This window comes from Pipistrellus hanaki, assembly GCF_964339955.1.
Source record: "Pipistrellus hanaki genome assembly, chromosome: 1".
In the NCBI taxonomy this organism is placed as follows: domain Eukaryota; kingdom Metazoa; phylum Chordata; class Mammalia; order Chiroptera; family Vespertilionidae; genus Pipistrellus; species Pipistrellus hanaki.
In genome coordinates this window covers 43003530-43026934 of record NC_140503.1, presented here as the reverse complement: position 1 = coordinate 43026934, position 23405 = coordinate 43003530, and the positions used below count along the sequence as shown (strand labels likewise).

Genomic DNA, 23405 nt, shown 5'->3' with positions numbered 1-23405 from the left:
TAATTAGGAAAATACCTTTATTATTTTTGAAATGTTCCAATAGTCAATGTAAAAACCATGACAGTGGCTTTTTCACTTCACAAGTTATAGAAAATTACTTTCCCCGTTCCTTACAGAAACCTCTCCCCCATCCCCACCAGTAAGACAGCGCTCCATTATGGCCGAAGCAGGGCGGGGAGGAGGGGCAGAGAATATGGCGAGTAGAACCAAGGCCCTCTGGGCAGCCAGAGGCTTTTAGGACCTGCGACCCCTCCGAGGGAGGCTCAGCCCACGTGCATCCGAGTCTTGGAGGCTGAGAGTGGCAGAGGGCCGGCGGCACCGGTGGCTGGCAGGCCTCGACCAAGGCAGCTTCGTGAGAACGAGATAGGAGGCAGGCCCGCAGCTATAATTAGCCGTTGGTAATTTTTAGAAAAAGACACTTGAGTGGCCCGCTGTTAGGTTTGTATTTTTTAATCAGATCTCTGACTCCTTCCTTTCTCATCCGTGGTCGGGCACGGGGTTACAGCTGCAGCAGAGTGCTGTTTGTTGACTTGAGAAAACTGAAAATGTTTTGTACTTACAAAGGTGGATGGAATTCAAAAACCGATCCCCACCGATTTTTTATGAGAAACATGACTATTCCTCTTGAGTGTCTCAAGTCAAAACAAGGCAACTGCCTGGTGATTTATCGTCCCCACTACGCATTTTCCGCCTTCCAGAAGGCATTAGAGAAAGGGCCAGCGCCCGCCAGGAGCGATTGTAAACATACCGCTGACAGCTTGGACACTTTGTTTTCAAATGCAGCAGGACTTTTTTCCTTTGGCCCTGGTGGAAAAGCCAACTCCCCTAGGGCTGCTGAGGCAGGAGCAGACAGGAGGGCTCCCCGAAACCGAGGCGTGAGGGTCCAGTGGTCCCCACTGGCCGGAGTGTGGCTGGAGCCTCCGCAAAGGCAATGGGAACATTTATGGCGTATGGAAATTGTCCTGCGGCCCCCAACCGGCCCCCAGGCTTGACCTGGCTGGCCGTGGGGCGTGGGAGGTACAGAAACAAGGCACGTGGTTGAGGTGGTCCCCGCACCAGCCCAGGAGATTATCTCTTCGCGCGGTTCCAAAAGTGTTGGAAAGAGGAGGAGTTGATGACACTCACGATGAGCAGCAGCAGCAGGTACAGGAATATCATGACCGTAAACCAATGGCTGGAAAACCAGGACAGCTGGCTCGAAGCCCTGCTTAAAAGGGAAAAAAGAGTGATGTTGGCAAAATGAGAAGAACATTTTTTTTTAAGTGTATGCAACAACTTCTGGCTCCAAGATGAAATGATGAATTTCATCCTCTGAGTGAGCCATGAAATGAAGCTTCGTGCGTTCTCCTTTGCTCGAGAAAGCCGAGGCTGTTTGCCCTGGCACCGGCACGCCTTTCACCAGAACACGTTCTAAATGTACAAGGACAGCTATGCAGTGAGCTCATCCTGAGCGTCTTTTATAGCTGCTCCTCTTCACCCTCCCCTGCCCCACCGTTCCTCAGGCAGGGCTTCGGTGTCTAAAAGAATGGCCTCGCTCAAGGGGTCTGCCCAGATGGCAGCAGGCGGCAGGTTACTTAGCAAAAGCTGTTTCACTTTTAGACACCTACAAGGTATGGGTCTGTTCCGGGGAAATCCTCTCTGGCCCGTGGGGAGATGATCTCAACGGGCCAAGTGTGCACTACAGAAACATTCCAGGGAGAAGTGGGGAGGAATGGAATTTTCAAATACAAAGAGCCAGATGATTTTAGACCAAAGGATAATGTCCACCAGACTCAGGAATGTTATACGAATTTCCCAAATTTGAGGGGAAGAGGGTTTTTTCCTGAAGCATGGAAACCTCTGACATGTACAACAGGGGTGGGGAGTATTAAGTGATCCCCTTTTCTGTCTTAGTTGCTCATCTGCTGCTCATCCCCATGAAAAGCTGGATCCCAACAATACAGCAAGACCTCGACCCTGGAGAACCCTGGACACACCACCACCACCACCACCACCGCACGGCTGAGATGGGATAAGGCATCTACCATGGCTTTTAGAAGTCAGAGGCCTCATCTGCCATTGGGTTCAACACTTCCACTTTAAAGATGAAGATAGGCCGAGACTGGTTTGGCTCAGTGGATTGAGCGTCGGCCTGCGGACTGAAAGGTCCCAGGTTCGATTCCAGTCAAGGGCATGTACCGTGGTTGCGGGCACATCCCCTGTGCAGGAGGTAGCTGATCGATGTCTCTCTCTCATCGGTGTTTTTAATATATTAAAAAAAAAGATGAAGATTGCCCAGCCCACATGGCTCAGTGGTTGAGCATCGAACTATGAACCAGGAAGTCACGGTTAGATTCCCAGTCAGGGCACATGCCTGGGTTGTAGGCTCGATCCCCAGTAGGGGGTGTGCAGGAGGCAGCTGATCAATGATTCTCATCATTGATGCTTCAATCTCTGTCTCTTTCCAGCCCCCTTCCTCTCTGAAATCAATAAAAATGTATTTAAAAAAAAAATAAAGATGAAGATGAAGTATTTCAGGTCCAGAGAGAAGATGGTGGTTCAACAGCCACCATGGAAAGTGACTGAGCTGGGCAGCACCCAATCCCAGTGTCCAGCCACCACCCTGCCTCTCAGCTTAATCTAATCAATGGGTTTCAGAGTGAAACCAGGAGCATAGGGCTGAGGGGCCACATGGTCTGGGGCAGCCAATTTGGCTTCATTCAGTCCCTCATGTCACTGTGTTTACGAATCTGTCTTCTTCCCTAGAATATGCAGTCCTCAAAGGGCCAGGACATCTTTTTTATTAATGAAAGAGAGAGGAGGGTGGGGAGCGGGGAGAGAGAAAGAGAGAAGTGATGAAAGAGAATCATTGGTCAGCTGCCTCCTGCATGCCCCCCATTGGGGATCAAGCCCGCAACTCAGGCATGTGCCCTGACCAAAAATCAAACTGTGACCTTCTGGTTCATAGGTCGACGCTCAACCACTGAGCCATGCCAGATGGGCCAGGACCGCATCTTATACAACCTTATCCTCACTCCTCCCCATGTCTAGCACAGAGCTTTCTATCCTTTACACAGAGCTGAGGCCGAAAGCTGGAGGGAAGGGGGTGCTGGTAACCACGGAGCCAGCACTTTAAGGCAGCCCTTAGCTGTCCTCCGGGGCACAGGCAGGACCGGCCTTACCTCTTGGCCTGCTTCTGCGAGTACACCAGCAGGTACTTCACTCGCAGGAGCTGGTTGTTGGTGACCACAAAGTACTTTGGAGGGATGTCTCCCCCTTCACTGTGCTTGATTCTTGCTCTCCTGCGATCTATCTCCTTGGAATCTGAGTAAGGAAAGGAAAGCACCACTTTACTGGGGGTGGGGTAAGGGATACAATAACAAAAGCAGCAAATTATGAATGTGAATGGGTCAAGCCTCCTGGTCTTTGGAATGGAGAAGCCTCAGCAGGCTGAGGAATAGGGGTGTGTGTGTGTGTGTGTGTGTGTGTCACAAAAATATATAAAATAAAAAACAAAACAGAACAGGAGAATCAGTGGGTCAGTATGGTTGAGCGTCAACCTATGAAACAGGAAGCCCCGGTTTGATTCCTGGTCAGGGCACATGCCTGGGTTGCAGGCTCCATCACCAGTGTGGAGCATTCAAGAGGCAGCAGGTCGCCAAAACCAGGTTGGCTCAGTGGTAGAGGGTCGGTCTGTGGACTGAAGGGTCCCGGGTTCGATTCCGGTCAAGGACATGTACATTGGCTGCAGGCACATCCCCAGTGGTAGATGTGCAGGAAGCAGCTGGTCGATGACTCTCTCTCATCGATGCTTCTAGCTTTCTATCCCTCTCCCTTTCTCTCTGTAAAAAATCAATATATTAAAAAAAAAAAAAAAAAAAAAAAGAGGCAGCCGGTCAATGATTCTCTCTCATCATTGATGTTTCTATCTCTCTCTCCCTCTCCCTTCCTCTCTGAAATCAATAAAAATATATTTTTAAAAACACACAGGAAAATCAACAGAGAGACAAATAGGATAAGGAGAAAAAGGAATAGGAAAATAAAAGAGATACGAGGTGGGGAAAACTTGGCTGAACAAGGAGAGCAGAGAAAAGCAGCAGATTGATGTTCAAAACAAAAAAAATAATCTGGGACGAGGAACAGGGATTGATCTGAGACATGTCTCTTAGCAGGCATTTCAAATTAGCCATTCTGGATTCGAGCTTCTTAGAACACATCTCCTACTCTTTGTACCAAGGCTTGTTTAAACAAACAAACAGAAACCAAACTTTTAGTACCACGAAAATCTTTAGCAATTTAAAAAAAAAAGTCAAAGCTTGTGTGACAGCAGACGCTGAAAGGTTTTGTTTTGATGTTCAATGTCACGGTTTGCAAACTTCCTAAGAATTATAAATGCAAATATTCATGCTGTCTGGTTTAAGAGGGCGGCGTCGGACCTGGGCCCGATTCTCGGTTCCAGTTGTTTTACATTAAGAGGCCAGGAACCGTTTTCTCAATTTTCCTTTTCTCTTTGGAACCTACTGGCCAGTTCTGGAGACCAGAATGACAGTTGTGTGACTTTTCTGACTTTGCAGGCAAAGCAGCAGGGGGTACCGGGCAGACAATCTGAGGGACACATTAGGGAAGTAGACTGAGGCGGACCGCGAGTCCTCTGCTTCCTGGAAGCCGGGGTTTCCTGTCCGCGGCCTCAGTTGCCTCTCCCATCCTCCAAGGGCTCCAGTGCTCACAAGAGCATCCCGGAGGGACAGGTCTACACACACGTATTTAGCTTCAATTTGGCAAACATTTACTGAACATCAAGTAGGAACCATGCCGAAAACGGTTTGGCTCAATGGATAGAGCGTCGGCTTGGGGACTGAAAGGTCCCGGGTTCAATTCCGGTCAAGGGCATGTACCTTGGTTGTGGGCATATCCCCAGTAGAAGGTGTGCAAGAGGCAGCTGATCGATGGCTCTCTCTCATCGATGTTTCTAACTCTCTATCCCTCTCCCTTCCTCTCTGTACAAAATCAATTTAAAAAAATTAAAAAAAAAAAAAAAAAAAGTACGAACCAGGCTCCCTACCGACACCAGGTGCCCAAGACTGACTGAGTCCCACTTCCTGCCCTCAGGAGCCCACACTCCGGCCTCGCACACTCACTTCCAGCTGTCGCGTCTCCCTTCCTCCCCAGAGCTTTCTCTGAGCACTGGAAGCCACCGGTGGCTCCGTCGTCTGATCGGTCCAGTGGATCCCCTCACCACTCTCTACCTACCCCCTGATGGTAAGTGACACCTTTTACACTGTGTGCTCAGTACCACAGAGAGCCTGCTCACTGTGTGAAGGCAGGCCCCTGTCCTGCATTGCTCTGGCCTCAGGCCGTCCCTCAGCACGCCATGGGTGCCCCACCCAACAGCCGGGCCAACAGCAAGAGCCTCGGCCCCGAGGCCTGCAGCCCCGTCCGGGCCGCGCGTGCTCACCTTTCTTCTTGGTCTGGCACTTGACATCGGGGTGGTCTATGACCTCACACACGGCCACGCAGCTGAGCACGGGGCCCAGGAGGCTGCGCTGCCACCCGTAGCCGTGGGGGCTGTAGAGGAGGGCCAGGCTCAGGTCACTGGTGAGGTAGGTCCCTTCCCCGAACAAGGACGTCTGGATGGCAGAGCCCACCGGAAAGGAAACAAGGCCGGGTAAGTATAAAATGGAACAGCAAAGCGGTACAAGTCTTTCTTCAACGGAATTGTAATCCCAGGATTTTCAAGCCTTTTTTCCCCCCAAATGAAAGGCATAAACACAAATGATACTATGACATCATTATGGGGTTAACACTAAACACATTCCTATCTGACGACAGGTCATCTGTACATACACCTGAGTAGCCTGGCAAACTAGTAGTTACTGTGGTCAAGGTCGAGTGAGAAAATCATATTAGAAGTCCAGCCCTAACCGGTTTGGCTCAGAGCGTCGGCCTGCGGACTAAAGGGTCCCAGGTTCGATTCTGGTCAAGGGCATATACTTTGGTTGTGGGCACATCCTCAGGAGGGGGTGTGCTGTAGGCAGCTGATCTGTTTCTCTCTCATCAATGTTTCTAACTCTCTATCCCTCTTCCTTTTGCTCTGTAAAAAACAAACAAAAAAAGTTCAGCCTGGTGAGTGTGGCTCAGTGGTTGAGTGTCAACCTATGAACTAGTTCAATTGTGGTCAGTGTGGGGCATGCAGGAGGCAGCCAATTGATGATTCCTTCTCATCACTAATGTTTCTATCTCTCTCTCTCCCTCTGCCTTCCTCTCTGAAATCAATAAAAATATATTTTTTTTTAATTAACAGGTGTTAATTAAAAAAAAAAAAAAAGAGTCCAAACAGACCCAAGTTTAACTCTGCCTATACCTCCAACAAGCTGGCAAGTTATAAAAACTTTCTGGCTGGGGGCTGGGAGTAGCCAATGGGGAGAAAAGGAGACATATGCAATACTTTAAACAATAAAGAATTTAAAATAAATAAACAAACAAGCAAACTCTCTGGGTCTCAGTTTCTACGCTTATAAAATGGTGATAGTAGTGTCTCCTTCCTAAAGTCATGGATGAGGACTCAGGGAGATAATGTATCTAAAGCATCGATCAGGACTCCTGGCACATGAGCGGGGTGGGCACTCCAGCACAGGATCTTACGTGGCAGCATAAGTAATTCCTGCTACATGAATGCATCAGCATGGCTACCCTGATGGGCTGACAGAAGCAAAATCATACTCGCATGTCCTAGGAGGGGGTTCGCACCTGAAGGGGGAAGTAGTCTGAGTCCCTCCTTAGAAAAGAGTCTCTCAGACCAGAAACTATAACTGAATGAAGAAGCCCATAGGAGGGTCGGGGTAAGTTTTACTCTTTGTATTGATGTTGACCTAGAAAATGTCCAAAAATCTAGAAGGCAGCTCCTTGGGGGTGGTGCTAATGTGGTGCCCTCCATGAGGAAGCATGTCAGGTGAGATGCAAGGATCTCAGGTTAAACACCTCCAGTGGAGCCTACAGAAGGCCGGGCACACAAATCCTTGCCCATGGTGGACATCAATAATCAACATAAAAATATCATTGATGGCACTCATTCACACTGGCTCAGAATCCTTCTCAACTCAACATCCAGGTAGCTGCTACCCAGAGCAGCTGCTATTCTGGGGCCACAGCATCAGTATCACAAGGCAATGAGGGGACTCTAACAGCACACCGAACATCCTTATGCTTGGGAACTGAGGAACGTCTTGTTTGGTGGCACCAGACTTCCACAATTCTAAGCCAATTAAGTGACGCTTAAGGGATATGCAACAAGCCTTTGCTCGGCCTTTGGAAAGCTCCTTGCTGGGTTAGGCAGAGTTCCCACGTCTTAAAAGCCTACACAGACCTCTCCAAGGACACGGGATGTCCTCTGACCTGACCCCACACCCATCCTCCCCTGTGCCTGTATAGATTCCCCTTCTGGGCCAGAACCCGGAGCCTGGCTGCGGTGAGCAGGAGAGTGGGACACCTGGGGTATCTCTCCCACCAGAACAATCTCACAGCTTCCACTGGCAGGCGTCTCACCGAAAACCCAGACGGAGGAGGTAAGAGCAGACACTTGAGCAAAGGATTCTGATGAGATGCTGCTAAGCAGCCAAGTCCCTGGGGGACTGAAGCGAAGGTCTGGTGTACAGACTGGAATCCGCAGGCAACTTCAGGCCGGCTCTGCTGTGGGGGGAGGCTGGGGCTCCAGTAGCCTGGCCGAAATAGCCAGCTGAAAGCCAGTGTAAACAAGCCCGTCGTCCTCCACAAACCTAACTGCACTAGTCACTAATCTGCGGGGCCGTCTCTCCGCCTCCGGGCTGCATCGGCCACGGGGAGCCGGCCCCTCAGACACCCAAACTCCTAGGAAAGCTGTGTCCTCAGTGCTCAGCACAGAAAGAGCCTTTGCACGCATTAGCTGTTTCAAACCTCTCAGCACACCAGAAGGGGGTGGCGGTGCCCTGTGGCACGGAGGACACTGAGGCTCAGAGAGTTGAAGTCCACCGGCACAGGCTGCAGAGCTGTGGTCTTTTCGGCTAAGGCGGTCTTTTTGGCTCCTGCCTGCCCTCTCCTCCCACACCTCCCAGAGAGGCAAAAAAAGTGCCGGCGGAGCCCTGGCTGGTATGGCTCGGCTCGTTGACCATCGTTCTGTGCACCGAAAGGTTGCCAGTTTCATTCCCGGTAGGGCACCTGCCCGGGTTGCGGGCTCAATCCCCAACAGGAGGCAGCTAATCGATGCTGCGCTCTCACATTGACGTTTCTCTCTGAGAAAATCAATTCTGCATTTTCACAGGCTCCCAGCGGCTGCTGGTCTGTGAGCCACACTTCGAGTGGCAAGGACTTAGGGAACCTACCCCTTCCCACCCCTTGCCCGCTGACCCGCCAGCCCCCCCAGCCCACCCCAAATGCCAGCAGGCTTGGGCCCCACCTTGTTCAGGTGGCAGTGCAGGCCATTGTGGATGATGGAATGGAAGTTCTCCAGGCGGCTCCCATGGAAGGCGTAGATGAGGTCTCGTTCTCCTTTGGTCTCATAGAACTTGGCGTTGGCTGGGTCGGAGTACTCGATTTCAAACAGGAAGTCCGGCACAGGGACAGGAGTGTGAGGGGCACCCGTCAGCTGTTGGATCTTTTCAAACTTGAAAACACGAAGGGAGTCGAAATTTTATTCGGGAAGCCGGTAAACGTGCTGCCAAGATGGCCTCCTAAAGCCCTGGGCTTAGCGTCTAGTGGACTCCGTTCATGAGAACAACTGGTTTCATGAGAATAAAGACATCAATTTACAAATAAGCTCAGAGCTTCCAGCTCCACAAGGCCTGCCTCTAATGTTTTTCTCCTACCATAGGCTGAGAAGCTGCATTGTTCCTTCTGACTAAAGATCACTTAATTCTAATCCCTTTCACATTGATTTCCTATATTCCATCTTTACAATCATCTCAGGAGGTAGAAAGGTGTGATAAATGGCAAAAAAAATGGCCACATATTTTTCCTCCCAACCCTCTGCAATGTGACTTTGCAGGTGGAATTCCACCAAGATTCCATCACGAGGTGGACATTCTTTCACCACCCCTTGAATCTGGACTTGGCCATGCGCCTTGCCAATGGGATCTTGGTGAATATGTGGCAAACAGAGGCTTGAACAAGCTCTGCTAGCCTGTAGGAGGAAGAGTGTCCCATAGAGGAAGGCCCAACCTTAGCAGCCATCCCAGCTGAAGTCCCAGACACATGAGTGAGGCCACCCTAGATCTCCCAGCCCCAGGGAGCCAGCTCCTCCCAGAAGGACCACCTGACCCACCCACAGAATCATGAGAAATAATCAGTATTGTTTTAAGCCACTAGGATTTTGGGGGATGGCTTGTTATGAGGCAAAAAAATTAATTGATACAAAAGGGCGAGCTATTTCTTAAGGGGCAATTATCCTCTTTAGGGCAGAAACCACATCATTTCAGTGATTTCCAAACAATAAGTAACAGTCTATGGAGAAGGCAAAATTTTATCTGGGTTGTGATTAAATAAGAAAAATTAGGGCAGCCCTGGTTCATAGCTCAGCTGGTTAGAGCATCATCCTAAGACACCAAGGTTGCAAATTCAATCCCCAGACAGGGCACATATAAGAATAAACCATCCACTAGGCATGGCTTAGTGGTTGAGTGTTGACCTATGAACTAGAAGGTCAGAGTTCAATTCCCATTCAGGACACGTGCCCTTGTTGTGGGCTTGATCCCCAGTGGGGGGGGGGGGGGCGTGCAGGAGGCAGCCGATCAATGATTCTCTCTCATCATTGATGTTTCTATTTCTCTCTCCCATCCTCTCCGAAATCAATAAAATTACTTTTTAAAAAAAGAATAAACCAATGAATGCATAAATAAGTTGAACAACAAATCAATGTTTCCCTCTTTTTCTCCCCCTCTCTCTCCATCCTCTTTCCAAAATCAATCAATAAAATTTTTTAAGAGAAAATTCAGGTCAATGTAACATATATATATATATATATATATATATATATATATATATATATATATATATTATATTATATTATACACACACTGCTGTAAGGTTGCCATGACCCTGTCTTTGGAAGAACTGTTCTCTATTCTAAGGTCAGGACCACCCTCCTTTTTTGTGTTAAACACCCTTTTATAAAACGATGATACATGGTAGGCTAATGTCCTTGCTTGGGTCAATAAGAAGCTGACATAATCCTGGATGCCAACACTCCATATTTTAATGGACGTTAACTGATCCATAAAACAAAGTCAAGGAGCTATTATCTCATCTACTTTACCTGCAGTTTTATAACACATTCTGTTATAGCGCTCCTCTGAGGCACCTATTAATATTCTCAATTTACAAATGGAAAAAGGAAGACCCAATTATGGGTGGAAGTGAAATTCAGTTTTCTTAAATTAATTTTTACAGAGAGAAGAAGGGAGAGGGAGAGAGAGAAACATTAATGATGAGAGAGAATCATCAATGGGCTGCCTCCTGCACACCCCCTTCTGGGGATTGAGCCCACAATCCAGGCGTGTGCCCTGACCAGGAATTGAATCAGCGACCTCTGGGTGCATGGGTCAACACTCACCCACTGAGCCACACTGACCAGGCATGGTAGGAGTGGAATTTAAACCCAGAGCATGAGGTTTTCCAACATTTCAGGCTCTGCCTTTCTGTTTCCTAACACCTGGATTAGGCCCATGTTTCTTAAGATGTGGTCAAGTGTTCGCCCTTATCAGAATTACATGGGCAGCTTGTGATACCCAACATTACAGAGCCCTTTGCATGTGCCCTTACACATTGTTCTAAGTGTGACAATTCATTCAATTCTCAAAGCCATTTCCCTGATGGAAGCATACTATTCGTATCCCCATTTTAAAGATGAGGAAACTGAGGTACTGAAATGTACCAAGAAACCTGCTCAAGGCCACACGGCTAGTAGGAGGAAGAACACAGCTTTGCATTGCCAGCGTGCAAGTTCCTGGGCTCCACTACAGACACAGAATCAGGATCTCTGGCGGCATCTGCATTTGCAATCAGCTGCCTGGGTTATGTGGTGCGCAAGGAGGTCCCTAGGAACCTGCGATCCTATGGATCCAAGTCTCACCTCTGACTTCCCTGCACTGTGGACTGTCAGGGCCTTTGAGGATAAAATCCAGCTCAGCAGGTCGCAGGCCCGTTTGTCTTTATCTTCCGGGGACTGGAGAAGCTCTTTCAGGTTGGGGAGCTTGCCGGCATCTGCAAGCTGAAGGGAGGAAAACCTCCATTAGTAAAGATCCTAGGCAAAATGAGAACCAGGGGCCCTCTAGCGGTGAGACAGCAGCCTGCACTTCTTTCAGGGCATGAGTTTCCTAAGAGGAGGGACATGCACAGGTCTGTGGTCCCCTTTCCAAAGAATGCCCAACTCCAAGTGCTCCAAACACCGCAAGGTTTCGTAACTCTAACTCATTTGGTACAAAACCTGACCTGAGCTGATGTGAGGATCGTTTAATCTCTACGTATCCCACTTCATGTTACATGTTGCTATAGGAATATCAATTCTGATTATGAGATGCCACCTCACTGGAGGTGTTATCAAATACATGATATATACGCCAGTGGGTAAAGGGTTAGCAAAGCATGAGAAAAATGATCTGTAGTTAATTTTCTGTCAGCCTGTTCTCCTGGACACTGGATAAAGGAAATATGGCAAGTGCATATATAACCGGGTAAGGCTGCTTATGTAAAAATCACCCAGAATAGTAAGCTGCACCTACACCGGGAGAAACTGCAAGACGGGACCCATGGTTTGAGGTTTCCCTGAAAGTGGTGATATTCTGTGAGGCCCTGGCAGCTGTCTACGGCGTTCTTACAAGAGACTGGTCTCTGTAAGCATGGGGCTTCATTAGGCCAGAGCAGTTCCTACACCCACCCGACAAAACCTCTTTTTTTGCCGTGAGCGGTCACCCTCAGGACAAAGACTAGGTCCTGGAACTCTGTGTGGACTGCTCCAAGGACTTCCGTAGAAACAGAACCCCTGCTGTGAGTGGCACCCCCTTTAGGCTGGTGCCCATGTGGCCCGCTATAGATGCCAGTTTCATTAGGTCATTACACCACATTACTGCCTTTGTAAAATTGGGTACAATCCGAATTCTGAAACACATTTGGTGCTAGCTGTTCTGTTAAGGGCCTGGGGATCTGGACCAACAGATATAGCGACAAGGTAACCGTAACTTTTGCTCAGAAGTTTTGACTAGAAGCCAAATCTCCCTAGATGGTTTTTAAAACATCACCGTACACGGGGGCCATCTGTGAGCATGCCTTGGGTTGCACCACCTCCAAACTTTGCTCACTCAGTCCTCTGGAATGCCCCTTCCCCTACTTCTACCAACCCAGGCACCCCTTTCCCTACACCCCTACGCCACTCACCCCCTCTTTTCTCTCCCCAGTAAGGCCAGGGACAGTCATGTATTTTTCTCATCCTCCTCTTTCCTGGACATGGGGAAAAGCAGAGAGATCTGGGTTTGAATCTCTGCTCCTTTTTTTAAGAATAGTTTACTGATTCTTAGAGAGGAAGGGAGAAGAGAGATACATCAGTGTGAGAGTGTAACATCCGTCGACTGCCTCCTGCAGGTCACTTCTCACTCTCCGGCCCCCCTCCCCAGCGTGTCCTTAAACAAAGCCTGGACCCGGCGGAGCCTCAGTCTCCTCTCTAACCTGGGAAGCCCACTATCTCCATATGAGGTTGAAGGGAAGATTAAAGAAAGTAACAGAATATCAGGGCCTGGTGTATATAAATTCATTTCATTTCTTTTCTTTTTTTCTTATTTATATTTCTCCCTGACAACACTTCCAAACACGTTTTTTATTCGGGATGTAGCTGGTGCTTCATGAATATCAGTGTGTGTTTTTTCCATTTACAACCACTGATGATTTTTTTTCTTCTCACTCTGTACTTGAAAATGAGAAACATTTCAGAGCTGCTTTTTCCTGTCTCTTCCAAAGATCCAATCAATAGCTTCAGACTTCTAATAAAACTATCTGTTCATGCCTTGTGAGCTTAGTTTTTAAAAAGCATGTGGGCCCTAGCTGGTTTGGCTCAGTGTCAGCATGCAGACGGAAAAGTCCTGGGTTCAATTCCAGTCACGGCCACAATACTAGGTTGTGGCCCGATCCACGGTATGGGGCATGCAGGAGGCAGCCGATCAATGATTCTCATCACTGATGTTTCTCTCTCTCTCTCTCTCTCTCTCTCTCTCTCTCTCTCTCTCTCTCTCTCTCTTTCTCTTCCTCTCTGAAAACCATAAAAATATATATTTTAAAAAGCACATGGGTGCACAGATAATAATTTAATTTAAAAAATTTAAAAATAAAGATAAAAATAAATTTTAAAAAGCACATGGGTGTGTAAATGCTTTGCAAGTGTTGGTGCTATTCAGTGGGGAGGAAGAAAGGTAAGTAACTGTGACTTGAACCTCCATTGTCATAACAAAGATGCATACACGCTACTAAGGAGACCTAGTGGGACTCGTGCTGGGTAGAGGCTGAGGGACAGGGGTGGTCAGGGAAGGCTTTGGCAGAGGAGGTGCTGTGTGACCTGGGAGTGCAGTGTGAGGTCGGGGCAGAGGATGGGGACGTGGTTGCTTGTGAAGGCTCTCCTCCGAGGCAGGGCAGCCGGGGTCCAAATCTGGGTTCTCCTACGCACTACGAGCTGTGTGACCTGCTGAGTGGTTTGATTTCCTGTGTCTTCGTTTCCTCCAATACATAATTGGGATAATATCAGTGGCCACTTCCCGCGATCTCTGTGCAGGTTAATCAAGTTAAACAAGTACATGCTTAGAGCATAGGGAGGCATTAGGTACTCTAATGGTGGTGGGACTGCCATGGCTGTTGTCATAATTAACTGCAGGTGGCTGGTGTGGCTAGTGTGGCTGGCGCCCAGAGTGTGGGGAAGGAAGAGGAGAGAGGAACAGGAGTCAGGAGGTGAGGTCAGCCTTCGAAGGCCTTGGGGTCTCTGGGCTTTGTTCTATAGGCGATACAGAGGTGCTTGATGCTGTGCTGCCTGCCCAGTCCAAAGGCCACCTCCCAGCAACCTGTGACCTCACCAGTCCTGCTTTTCCACTCCTTGGTCCACACTTATTACCCCAAAGCCAGGGCTGAGTCTTCTCTCCCACAATCTCTGTCCCCATCACGCCTGTTCTCAAATCCCACCTGTAAGCCGCAGCCCTTGCCGACAGCCCAGAGCTGGGTACAGGGAGCCCTACAAAACGACGGTCAGCTCAGCCAGTCAGCCTGGGGAAGGGGCAGAGACTGCTCCCAGCTCTGAGGCCAGCCCCAGCCTCACCTGAGCACCCTCACCCTTACCCTCTTCCCGGGGCCAGGCCCTCCCACTGCTGCCCGCCCTGCGTGTCCTGCTGGGTCCACTCTTTGCCCCCCGCCCCATCCCCTGCTATTTAACCCTCAGCGGGCCTTCCTCAGGTCCTATTTCTCTTTTCAGGGTACCCTGAAAAATAAATCTGCTCCAACAAGTTAACAAGATTCTTTTTCTTCTTGTGACCAAAACCTGTCTGCATTTTAGCAGTGGCTTTTGGGGACCAGGCACACAACTAGGCCTGTCCCATCAAATACAGCCTGCCCCGCTGAATCTGAATTTCAGATAAATAACAAAGCAAAACTTTTACTAGAAGGATAACCGTATAATAATTAGAGCATACTTCACATTTTAAAAATTATGTGTTGCGTCTCTGAAATTCAAATTTAAATAGATGGCCTATATATCTTTTTGCTAATCTAGCAACTCTGTCCTTCACAAGGCCCTTGGGAATCTGTTCTGGCTTCTCTGCCTAAGAGGACCTCCTGAAACATGCTTCTCCCCTGCTCCCGCTACACCATTCCTCAAGTGTAAGGTGACCAGAGGTCCCACTTTTGGACAATTTGTCCCGCGACCCGAGGCGTTTTTTAAAAGTCCCCATTTTTGGAGTTTTTCCAAAAATCGGGACTTTTTTAAAACGCTGCGGGACAAACTGTTCAAAATTGGGACTGTCCTGCCAAAAGGGGGACGTCTGGTCACCTTACTCAAGTGCCTTATGTCTTTCCTTCTCTTGCTTCTGCAGCTGCCCGGCATGAGAGCCTACTCAGTCTTCAAGGTCAGCCTACAGCCAATGACCCTGACCCTGACCACTCCCAACCTCTAGGCTCCCCTGTGCTCCATGCTAGGTCAGGGGTCACTGCTCAACACAGCCCTCAACTGGTACTTGACTCTCTCCACACGTGTTACCCCAAAGCCACAGCTGAGCCTCCTCTGGGGCCACATCAGGCTGGCTGGGCAAACGCTTCCTGAGGGCCAACTCCATCGTATGTGTTCTGGAGCCAGCTGGAGCCTGGCCCGGAGAGCAGGGCAAGATGGCGAAAGCTGGTTATTTACTGAGGCCGCATCAGATGCCAGCCACTGGGCTAAATGCTGGGCACACGGCACCTCATTTTATCCTCACAACAGCCTGTCTGAGAGGGGAGGGAACGGGGCCCCTTACCTAGGGCCTTGCAGCTCTTCGGGAGCCGGGCCATGAAGCCAGGCAGCCTGATGCTAGGGTCTGTTCTCTGGGATTCTCTCCTACCAACGGGGAAATTTATAACAGACTACATATCTTAACCCCAGAGAGCAATTCCCACGGAGCTACAAGAAACCGCTTGGCAAGCCAATCCCGTATGTTCCTGGAGTCTCCCACCCCCACATAATCAATCAAGACAGCTACCGGCTGCGCCGAGGCCCTGTAGGTAAGGAGAAGGATGTCAGGTGAAGTATGAAGCAGGGTCAGGAGACACAAAACCCTCCACAGAGACAAACATTACAAACCACTGCTCATGGCAGTGGAAGGCACTTAAAAGAACCGGATTGAGGAGAATAAGTGTTCAGGAGGAAGGAGGCATTTCTGGGGGGTGGGGAAGAAGGCAGAGGGAAGGGTATACAGGCCAGGCAGGTGTAAAGGGGAGGATTTTGAGAGTCTGAGAGAGAGAGAGAGAGAGAGAGAGAGAGAGAGAGAGAGAGAGAAGCACTCCCAGTGGAAAGAAGCTTAGCAGCGTGAACAGTGCCCTCGTCCCAAAATATGGCCCCAAGCTCAAATGCCTCCAGAGCCAGAGGGGTGATGAAAATGAGTAAGGAGCCGAAACCGGTTTGGCTCAGTGGATAGAGCGTCGGACTGTGGACTGAAGGGTCCCGGGTTCGATTCCGGTCAGGAGCATGTACGTTGGCTGCAGGCACATCCCCAGTGGGGGGTGTGCAAGAGGCAGCTGGTCAATGTTTCTCTCTCATCGACGTTTCTCGCTCTCTATCCCTCTTCCTTCCTCTCTGTAAAAATCAATAAATTAAAAAGGAAATGAGTAAGGGGAGAGTCTAAGAAAGCGGTGTTGAACAGGGACCCCCGGCCTAGCACAGGGCCCAGCCACCAAACTGCTGGTCCAGCTGGTTTCTGCCCAAGCAGTGGCATCGCAAATATCTTTTCATTTTTAACAGAAATGAGCAAGCTGCATTTCTTTAACTTCCCAATTTCTAACAGGCTAAAGAACAGCCTGTCATCCCCCAGAATATGTTCGCAGCCTCTGCTCTGGGGAACAAGGCAGGATTCAGGTGAAGCCGTGGCTCAGGGACCTGAGCGAGGCCTGGGTGCGAGGCCGTGCGGGGCAGCCCCAGGTTTAAGAGGAAGTCTCTCAGGAAAGAGGTGGTTTGCGTGCCAGAAGCCAAGGGCAGGAACCAGCAGGGGGAAAGCAGAGAAGAGAGGACTGATGACCCTGGAAGGAGACAATCCAACCTCCTGGCTTCGAGTCACGTGATAGGATAACCCAGTGGACACTTTGCAACCACCCAGGTCACGTGCTCCCGGAAGGAGGCACAGGCACGTAGGTCAGAAGTTGCCACAGGTGCTTCGTATCACCGGGCTTAGATGGTGAGTGATGCTGTCCTGGAAGGGCTGGCAGCAGGAAAGAGAGAACATCTGCAAAAAAGTCCTGTGGTTCAGTTGGCTGAGCATTGTCCTGTGCCCCGAAGCGTTGCTGGTTTGATTCCTGGTCAGAACACATACCTGGGTTGTGGGTTCAATCCCCGGTCAGAGCACATACAGAAGGCAACTGATACCTCGCTCTTGCTCTCGTGTTCTCAGGTGAGGATTAAAAAAATAAAAAATAAAACCCTTGTCTAGGAAGATGCCGGAGGTCATAATTACCAGATGTGGGTGGAGGTGCTGGAAGGAAATGAACCAAAGGTACAGACAAGGTCACCAGCCTCAGGACCAGTGACACCTGTAACAGTGGGGTGGGAGGAACGGATGGAGCCGACAGGCTGCCAGAATGCGGCTGGAAAGGCAGACTCTGCAGTTACATACGGGTGCACCTAAGGTATGAAAATCCAGTCACTAAAACAGACTGGGGTGAGAGTCTACATATATATATTTGTTGATTTTGTACAGAGAGGAAGGAAGAGAGGGAGGGATACAGAGTTAGAAACATTGATGAGAGAGAAATATCGATTCAGCTGCCTCCTGCACACTCCCTATTGGGGATGTGCCCACAAACCAAGGTACATGCCCCTGACCGGAATCGAACCTGGGACCATTCGGTCCACAGGCCGATGCTCTATCCACTGAGCCAAACCGGTCAGGGCTATAGGAGAACTCTTCACAAAGGAAGTCATCATGGGGACCCTTTCCAGGAGTCCCCACCCTGGCCACACACCAGCAACACCTGGGAGCTGGAGGGAGGTCTGCTCCCAGCACATACACTGATTACCTGGTAGGAAGATTAAACAGGAAGATTAAATGAGCTCCACCGAGAAATAGCTCAGAACAGTGCCCAGCGAGTGGTAGGGGCTATTCGCATTAAATAAGTGTTAGGGACTATACTATTATTATTAATCTAATGTCCCTTTCTACTGCTCACCAATCTGCAGAGAGAAGGGCATACATGGTTGGAACGGCTGAGGAATCCTTCTAGCCACACACTCTCCGCCAGCCACATCACATCATATCTGTGCCTGTATCCTTATCTTGTCATATCTGTATATTCCACTTACCTCTTCAGATATCATCTTTGAGAACAGGGAAATAAAAAGGTAATCTGAGAGACTGAGAACATTAACTTGAAATACCAAGTACATACCTACATTGACACTTATTGATTGGACTAAATCTAATTGTTATCATTTCCTCACTATCAGTAGCTGGGTGCTCATGAAAACGATCAATTCATAGGAACATTTTTAAACTATGCATTTCCTGCAAATATAAACAAACAAGTCCCACGGCCCAGCTCCACCTCAGATCAATTAAAAACAGAATCTCTAACGGCGGGGCCCAGACAGAAGTACTTTTTAAAGCTTTCTGGTGTGAGCCAAGGTTGAGAGCCTTGCAAAGAACAATCTCTGTCAGTCAATGTCAATTCCATTTCTAATCTGGAAATAAGCATCAAAAGCCTTCATTAGAAAGTTCTGTTAGCCTTTGAGGCTGCAATTTCACCTTTCAGAATTTACCTCAAGAAAATAACTAGAGCCGAAACTGGTTTGGCTCAGTGGATAGAGCGTCGGTCTGTGGACTGAAGAGTCCCAGGTTCGATTCCGGTCAAGAGCATGTACCTTGGTTGCGGGCACATCCCCAGTAGGGGGTGTACAGGAGGCAGCTGGTCGATCTTTGTCTCTCATCGATTTTTCTAGTTCTCTATCCCTCTCTTTTCCTCTCTGTAAAAAAAATCAATAAAATATATATTTTTTAAATAAAAGAAAAAATAAAATAACTAGATATGTAAAAAAGAAGAAAAAGGAAATAACTAGAAATATAAACAATGATTATGTGGAAAGATGTTTATCATGGTATCCTATATAACAAAACCTTAATATGCAAATTGACCAACTGGTGGAACTGGTCACTATGATATGAACTAACCACCAGGGGGCAGACTTGTTGAAACTGCAGATCCTGCCCTGGCCAGGCAGCCCAGTTGGTTAGAATGTCACCCCTTATGCCAAGGTTATGATCTCCAGTCAGGGCATCTATAAGAAGCAACCAGTGAATGAATAAATAAGTGGAACAACAAAGCGATGCTCCTCTCTCTTTCTAAAATCAATAAGAAAAATTGATTTTTAAAAATGCAAATTAAAAAAAAATCGTATACTAACTGGGTAGGTCTGAGAGGGGAACCTGGCATTCTGAATTTCCAACAAGCTCCCAGGTGATGCTGCTACTGATCCTCAATCCCACTTTTAAGTGGAAGGGCCTGGAATTAAAATCCAGGAGCTCCCTAGCCAGTTTGGCTCAGTGGATAAAGCATCAGCCTGTGGACCAAAAGGTCCCTGGTTCGATTCTGGCCAAGGGCACGTACTTTGGTTGCGGGCTCCTCCCCGGCCCAGGCCCTGGTCAGGGCATGTACAGAAAGCAACCAATCGATGTGTTTCTCTCTCATTGATGTGTTTCTCTGTCTTTTCCTCTTTCTTCCACTCTCCCTAAAAATCAATGGAAAAATATCCTCGGGTGAGGATTAACAAAATATATATATAAAGGAGCCATTACCACCCACCTACCACCCACAGAAAGGGTCTGCAGACCAATGAAGAACCAGGGCATGGGGGTCCCAGGGGGAAAAAGCAAACATGAAGTTTGAGGGTCAATGGTCAGGGCTACAGGACACCCCAAGAATGCTACAGGTTCTCTGACCAATAAGGGTCAGCCAGCCCTTGTTCAAGGAACAGGCAAAAACCCTCCACTGGGCGATCGCACACACCCAATGAGACTCCTCAAACATCTGATAAGCACCTCCCGGGCCAGGCGCTGGGAATACAGAGACCTCCGGGTGTAAAATCGAGGTGTTGCCTCAGAATAAAAATAGCCTCAAAACTAGGCACCTGAGAGATGATTTGGGGGCTGTAGATGGAGAAAATTAATTTAAAATGGTTAAATATGACAAACTGTTTCACATTACTTCCAAGTGCTTTTAGCTAAACAAATAAAAGTGACAGACTTTCTTTTTTTATACGGAGATGCTTTACTTTGTTGTTTTTAATCCTCACCCAAGAATATTTTTCCATTGATTTTTTTTTTTAAAGAGAGAGTGGGAAGGAAGGGGAGAGACAGAAACATCCATGTTACATCAATTGGTTGCCTCCCACACGCGCCCCCGAAACAGATGGGATGGAGCCTTGACCGGAGGTACGTGCCCTTGAGCAGAATCAAACTCTGGACGTTCAGTCCACAGGCTGATGATCTATCTACTGAGCCAAACCGCTATAGCAAAATACAAGAGTTTTTAACAGCCCACACCTTTCCTCTTCAGGTAACCACAAAGTGACCCAGAAGAAGGAACCCAGACCTCATTCCCGTTTTTTTTTCAAAGTCAATCACTGACTCAGATACAGGCCCGATGCCAAATTCTCCGCATTTTCTTCTGTAACTCATGTAAACTGTGGCAAAGGGAAACCTGAAGTGTGTTTATCTAAGAACATGTGCATGCTCTCAGAGGTCATACCAGGTCCTGCCTGGGAGCTGCCTTCTCTTGGGTAACTGCTCCTTAGAGCCATGCCTCCGGACAGCCAAGACTGGTCTGGACCAGTTTCCTTACGGGGCGCGATAGGAATATGGCGACAGAATGGGCTGGTAAGAATCTGCCTGTGTATCTCCAGGGGCACAATGAGCCCCGTGAGAAGGACAGTCTGTCCCTCCAGAGGCTATCTGAAGTCTCCTCAGGCAGTGATCGGCAAACTGCGGCTCTTTGGCCCCTTGAGAGTGACTCTTCAACAAAATACCACGTGCGAGCGCGTGTGTCCAATGAAATTGAAACTTCGTGGCCCATGCGCAGAAGTCAGTTTTTTTTTTTTTTTTAATATATTTTATTGATTTTTTTACAGAGAGGAAGGGCGAGGGATAGAGAGCTAGAAACGTCAATGAGAGAGAAACATCAACCAGCTGCCTCTTGCACACCCCCTACCGGGGATGTGCCCGCAACCAACGTACATGCCCCTGACCGGAATCGAACCCGGGACCTTTCAGTCCGAAGACCAACGCTCTACCACTGAGCCAAACCGGTTTCGGCAGAAGTCAGCTTTTGGCTCTCAAAAGAAATTTCAATAGTTGTACTGTTGATATTTGGCTCTGTTAACTAATGAGTTTGCCGACCCTCCCAGCAAAAAGGTTACAATTGTAACCCAGCAAAAGGGTTACAATTCCCTTTCTTACAGTGCTCTGGCATTGAACCTGCAAAATCTCCGAAGGTGCCCGCATAGGGCTTACCCCACGGTACCGCTGACCTCACTGCTTGGCCTGCACCCTAGGCACCTGGCCCACCACCAGTGCTCCGTTAAAATCTATCGACAAAATGAAGGTATGTCATCCCCACGGCTCTGCTATTACAAACTCACAAAGCTGAGCATCTCAATTTGCAGAGCAAACTGTGGGGAAAGTTATTTGGCTTATCCTTCTCTGACCGCCCTGAGCCTGCGACACCTGTGGACGACGGCCGAGGCCTGAGATGCCCTCAACACATCCCTCGCCTGGATCTCAATGGACCACGTGGGAGGCAGGAGACTGGGCCTCTGTCCTTCTACGTCCCAAAAGTGAAAGCAAAGCGGGAAGCCAACCCTGACCCCCTCATCAGACCCAATTCTAGACACTCCCTTAAATCTGTTCATGTGGTTAGTGATATTAAGTGATGTTCAGCTGTTGAACTCATTTTGCATTCCTGGAATAAACTCAACCTGTTAATGAGGAGTTGTTCTTTTTAGACATTGCTGGATTCAGGAACCTAATATTTCATAGAGGATTTCTACATTTATACTCATGAGTGACACTGGCTTATCATGTTCTTGTCTTGTGTCATTTTTATCAGATGTAGGATCAAGGTTATACTGGCCTCTTTTACATTATTTGGAAAAATTTGTACGCAATTGGAATTACGTATTACCTCAGTGATTGGTAGAACTCACCAAGGAAACCTGTTAGGCCTGGAATTTTCTTTGAATTTTTAATTCAGTGTCTTTATCGATTACAGACTATTTCAATTTCCTATTTCTTATAAAATCTATTTTGAAAAAATTATATTTTTCTAGGCAATTCCAAACATGTGAATTACAAAAATAACTGGTATCTGGAATGCATGCCGACCCTAAAGTGAACTCTGCGAGAAACTCAGTGCCTTGTGAATCATCAAAGAAGCAACAGCTTACACGTGTCCTGTGTGTTACACTTTATAAGAGCACTGCCCCTGTATTACCTCATCTGAAGATCAAGATACGGGGGTGGCTTTGGTTATTTCTGGTGGCTGTGTATTTGCAAAGGGAGGAGTAAACTTCTATGTGGCTCAGTCCGGTGATTCTGACCAGCACCCATCTGCCGGCCACACCAGGAAGTCCATGGAGGCCGAACTGCTGAATTCCTCCCTTCACTCCGGGAAGCCACTTGTCATGAACAAGAGGAAGCAGCCACAAATGCCTCGGGAGTGTCCACAGCAGGGCTTGGGGAGTGTTCTTAGCTCCTTGAAACCCTCCCCAAGGCCGGGCTGGAAATGAAGCCTAGGGGCTCTGCCCTGTTTACTGACCTGGGTCCACAGGACACGTGGCCTGGAAACAGTGGACAGCCCAGGGGAGAGTGTGTGTGTGTGTGGGGGGGGAGCACACTCACCAGGGCCTCAAAGTCCTTGCAGTCGTGGCGGGCGTAGGACGCGGGGAAAGGCCGCAGAGCCGAGTCCCGCTTGTAGCTCTGCAGGGCCGCGGTGAACAGGCTGCAGCGCAGGTCCGCCGCCGGCGTGTCGCGGGCCGCCGCTTCCCGGACGGCCGCCCAGCCCGCGGGCCGCATCCCGGGGGCGCGCGGGGCCTGCGGGGGACGCGGCGGTTCAGGAGCGGAGGCTGCGCCTGCGGTCGGCGCGGGGCCGGGCCGGGGACAAAGGGCCCGGGGGGGACTGGGGCTGCCAGGCCTGGGGTGGAGCCGGCGGGATGACCGGGGTGAGCCCGTGCTAACGCGCGTCTCCTGCGGGGTCCGGGCCGGCGGAGCAGGGGGACGGATCCGCGCGGCGGGGCTGGGGAGGGCAATGGGGCCCCGGGGGCGGGGAGGTCCCAGCCCTGGGGGAGGAGGGTCTATGACATGCGATGAGCCCACAACGGCGGCGGAGACGCGCAGACCCGTGCCCTCCGCGGGGGCGTGGGCCGGGGGCACACCCAGGCGGGCCGCGGGCGGAGACCCTCCCCGCGCCGCACCGGCGGCGGCGGCGCCTTCCTGCCCCGCCTCCGGCCCGGCGCCGCCGAAGCCCCGCGCGCCCGGCTGCCCTCGGCGCCGCCTGCGTTCCGCCAGCGGCCCGCTCCGCTCCCCGAGCCCGGTCCCCGAGCCCTGCCCGCCGGGGGGGCCCGGCGCCCCGCGCGCTCGGCCTACCTCCCCTCCCGGCGCCGCGCTCCCCTGGCTGCTCCGCGCTCCTCCCAGACCCGCGGCCCGCCC

At 49.6% G+C, this 23405-nt stretch overlaps 1 protein-coding gene across 4 annotated transcripts; it reads right to left on the bottom strand.

Annotated features, from left to right (window-relative positions):
• On the bottom strand, positions 1–23405 carry PARP16 (poly(ADP-ribose) polymerase family member 16). Of its 4 annotated transcripts, none has more exons than XM_084887969.1 (7): positions 23343–23405; positions 22599–22790; positions 11078–11215; positions 8408–8614; positions 5435–5606; positions 3162–3303; positions 1–1207 (listed from the first exon to the last, which is right to left on the bottom strand). In XM_084887969.1, exons 2-7 carry the CDS (start codon positions 22770–22772, stop codon positions 1069–1071), a joined length of 972 nt encoding a protein of 323 aa, XP_084744095.1. In that variant the 5' UTR covers positions 22773–22790; positions 23343–23405; the 3' UTR covers positions 1–1068. The 4 variants fall into 4 exon arrangements, with proteins under 4 accessions (XP_084744095.1, XP_084744096.1, XP_084744093.1 ...); XM_084887970.1 differs by having other exon boundaries at positions 1–1204; XM_084887967.1 differs by having other exon boundaries at positions 22599–23386.

Excerpts from the sequence above, each read along its gene's own strand:
- PARP16 (XM_084887969.1), bottom strand. The coding sequence starts at position 22,772 with ATGCGGCCCGCGGGCTGGGCGGCCGTCCGGGAAGCGGCGGCCCGCGAC. Across the intron at positions 5,607-8,407 it reads TGCACTGCCACCTGAACAAG|ACGTCCTTGTTCGGGGAAGG; the intron begins GTGGGGCCCAAG and ends TCTGCCATCCAG. Across the intron at positions 3,304-5,434 it reads GTGCCAGACCAAGAAGAAAG|ATTCCAAGGAGATAGATCGC; the intron begins GTGAGCACGCGC and ends TTCCTTACTCAG.